We start from the raw sequence: 3,444 nt of genomic DNA, 5'->3' as shown, positions 1-3,444 counted from the left end.
GCTCTTGCTCATATGTTATTTCTTTAAATTCCTCTGTATCTGCCAATTCCTTTCTATATAATGACTCCATATATGAATGAATGGAAATCCAAGTTCTCTAAACTTTCATTAAAATCTCAATAAAAAATGAAAAAGATTCTGCCAGCAGGTTTCTCTCTCAACACCATAGTTCTTCTTACAGTAGAAAAAGTCTGCTGATACAGAAAGCTGACTGCAGATGTAGAATGACTGTTTCAATTGCTCTGTTTTTCTCTGTGAAAATAGGAAGTAAATTTATCTGCATAAGGGAGAAGGCACTGGACTTCCCCCCTGCCCACCAGGCGCAGAGAGTTGTGAAATAGCTTGTTAACACAGTAGTTTTCAAAGTATGGTCCCATACCAGCAACATTACTTGGAAACTAGTTAGAAATGCAATACTTCACCTACTGGATCAGAAATTCTGGCCGTCGACTCAGCAACCTGTGCTTTAATTGCCCTTCATATAATAATATACAAAAATTTGAGAAATACCAACTCAAAACTCATTGCAATCAAGTCAATTCCATTCAGAGCCAAGTAGAACTGTAATGCTTAGAACCATCCTGTAGGGGTTTCTATGGCTGTAAATCCTTCTAGAAGCAAGCTGCTGGTGTATTTGAACTGCTAACCGAATGGTTCGCTTTCAAGCAATTTAACCACTTTGCCACCACTATTAGGGCTCCACTGTGAACCACAAGTGTCAGGAAACAAAAATATTACTAGTCTATTCAAAACCCACCCAGTACTAGAGACAAGATGATTAGCTGTTTTTCCTTATCATTCTGATCTCAAAGTAGGTCTCTTCTGAGTTCCAAGTTCAGTTGTCTTAGTTTTTCCTCGATCTAGCTTCTTTCTCCATAAAAATGGTGCTATTAGTAGCACTTAATTAATGCAAAATACTTGCGGCTAGGGGGCAGGGAGCGAGCCAGCGGCGCCGTCATGAGGCCCAGCGCAGCGGCGGGCTGCACAGTACTTTAAGATTGATATTAAAAACATGATTTTCACCTCACTTCATCAACGCCCATAAACTTTTTCTATTTTACACCACAATGCAACAAACTTTAGAACTAGCTTTGGATCGTGCAGAGTATATTATTGAAAGTGCCCGACAGAGACCTCCTAAAAGGAAATACTTACCTGGTGGAAGGAAATCTATATTTCAGAAACTTTATGATTTATATACTGAAGAATGTAAGAAAGAGCCAGAGGTTAAGACATTAAGAAGAAATGTGAACTTGTTAGAAAAGCTTGTTATGCAAGAGACGTTGTCATGTTTTGTGGTCAACCTATACCCAGGAAATGAGGGATATTCTCTGATGCTCAGGGGGAAAAATGGATCAGATTCTGAGACCATTCGATTGCCTCACGAAGAAGGGGAATTGCTTGAGTATTTGGATGCAGAAGAATTACCTCCTATTTTGGTTGATCTCCTGGAAAAATCTCAGGTTAATATTTTCCACTGTGGATGTGTCATAGCAGAAACATGTGTCTACAGGCAGTCTGGTAACATGAAGTCTCCTGTTTACCAAAATAGACATATTCTTTTACGCCCGACAATGCAGACTTTAATCTGTGATGTACATTCAATAACAAGTGATAACCATAAAATGGACCCAGGAAGACAAACTTTTACTTGAGAGCCAGCTGGTCTTGGCAACGGCTGAACCACTGTGTCTTAACCATTCTGTGTCTGTATCCTGCCTACAGACTGTTTTATAGCAAGCAGAAGATGAACACGTGGGCAATGAAACGGTGTTTCAAGAAGTATTCTAGATCCTCTCTGAATCGGCAGCAGGACCTCACTGTTCACCTCCTCCTCAGTCAAGATGACTTGATTTCTTACAAAAAAGAAAAGAAAGAAAAAGCAGGTCAGCATTATGACCTCAAAATCTCCAAAGCAGGAAATTGTGTAGATATGTGGAAACGGAACACCTGTAATTTGGCTCTACCCTCTGAAGTAGATGTAGAAAAATATGCTAAAGTGGAAAAATCTATCAAATCTGATGACTCAAAACCAACAATATGGCTAGCCCATGATGTAAAAGAGGAATATGTATTTGAATGTGAAGGTGGTAATCAGTATCAGAAAACAAAATTGACCATTATGCAGTCACTTGGTGATCCACTGTACTATGGTAAAATATAGCCATGTAAAGGTGATGAGGAAGGCAATAGCCAGATGTCTTCATCCCACTCCTCTACAGATGATCATTCAAATTGGTTCATTATTGGATCAAAGACTGATGCTCAGAGAATAGTCAATCAGTACCAGGAATTGGTCCAGAATGAAGCCAAATGTCCAGTTAAAATGTCACACACGTCCAGTGGCTCAGCCACTGAGTCAGAATTCTCCAGGAAAAGAATCAGAATCTAAGACTGTGTCCGTTCAGTCATCAGTGTTAGGGAAGGGAGTGAAGCATCAGCCTCCACCCATCAAACTTCCCTCAAGCTCAGGAACTAATTCCTCAGGTAATTATTTCACCCCACAACAAGCAAGCAGCTTTCTCAAGTCTCCAACGCCGCCTCCTGCTTCTAAGCTCCCGAGTCTGTCTCGGAAGTCGTGGACCTCAGCCTAGTTAGCATGCTTTCTCCAGCTGCCTTGTCACCTGCTAGCTCATCACAAAGATCTGGAACTCCTAAATCATCTACTCCTACACCAACCTCTTCATCGACCCCACACCCTCCTGATGCTCAGAACTCAACTACTTTATCCCTACTGCCACCCCTACTCCCCAATATTCAGGCTTCACCCCTCAGCCCAGTTTGTTAACTCAGTTGGCTCAGCAGCAAAGGTCTCTGAGCCAGGTGATGCCTGTAACGACCATTCCTCTTTCCACCATGGTAACATCTATAACTCCAGGAACCTCCGCTACCCAAGTCATGGCAAATTCCGCTGGCCTTAACTTCATCAATGTAGTGGGTTCTGTTTGTGGAGCCCAGGCTTTGATGAGTGGTTCAAACTCCACGCTGGGCTGTATGTAACACTGGTACCGTAACTCCTGCAGAAATAAATCTGAGTGGCCTTCTTCCCTCAACAGGTCTGCTGCCCAGTGCACTGCCAGGTGCTCTGCCAACTTCGCAAGCAGGTGTTCCGTTTGGTTTAAAAAAAAACATACGTCAAGTCTCAGGCCATTAAATCTACCCCAGCTCTCCAGCGGCTCACTCATCTTTAACCCTCTGCAGCAGCAGCAGCAGCTCTCCGTTCACTCCGCAGACCACCGCTTCCAGTCACGCGCAGCCGCAACCGGGGGGGGGGGGGGGGTCCTGAACAAGGTTAAGCCAGTCAAGAATAGGCCTTATCTGCTCAGCAAGCTGCTGCTATCAACCTTAGCGGAGTAGGGAGCTTCATGCAGCCCCAGGCAGCTGCAGTTGCAATTCTTGCAGCATCAAATGGCTATGGCAGCAGCGGCGGCACAAACAGCTCAG

The 3,444-nt window shown here is 43.4% G+C and overlaps 1 protein-coding gene and 1 pseudogene across 1 annotated transcript in view; both read left to right on the top strand.

Annotated features, from left to right (window-relative positions):
- Nucleotides 1–1,067: 1,067 nt before the first annotated feature.
- LOC102876346 lies at nt 1,068–2,788 on the top strand (annotated as a pseudogene).
- Nucleotides 2,789–2,856: 68 nt separating this feature from the next.
- LOC102875950 (transcription factor SPT20 homolog) overlaps nt 2,857–3,444 on the top strand; it is a 10,006-nt gene continuing 9,418 nt past the window's right edge. Inside the window, exons 1-2 of the mRNA XM_006890036.1 lie at nt 2,857–2,996; nt 3,378–3,438. Coding sequence (XP_006890098.1) covers nt 2,857–2,996; nt 3,378–3,438 — 201 coding nt within the window. The remainder of the gene's footprint in view (nt 2,997–3,377; nt 3,439–3,444) is intronic.

This window comes from Elephantulus edwardii, unplaced genomic scaffold (genome assembly GCF_000299155.1).
Source record: "Elephantulus edwardii isolate Elephantulus edwardi_28Jun2011 unplaced genomic scaffold, EleEdw1.0 scaffold00085, whole genome shotgun sequence".
Lineage (NCBI taxonomy): Eukaryota > Metazoa > Chordata > Mammalia > Macroscelidea > Macroscelididae > Elephantulus > Elephantulus edwardii.
The sequence above is the reverse complement of the archived record's forward strand: the minus strand, read 5'-3'. Positions and strand labels throughout refer to the sequence as shown.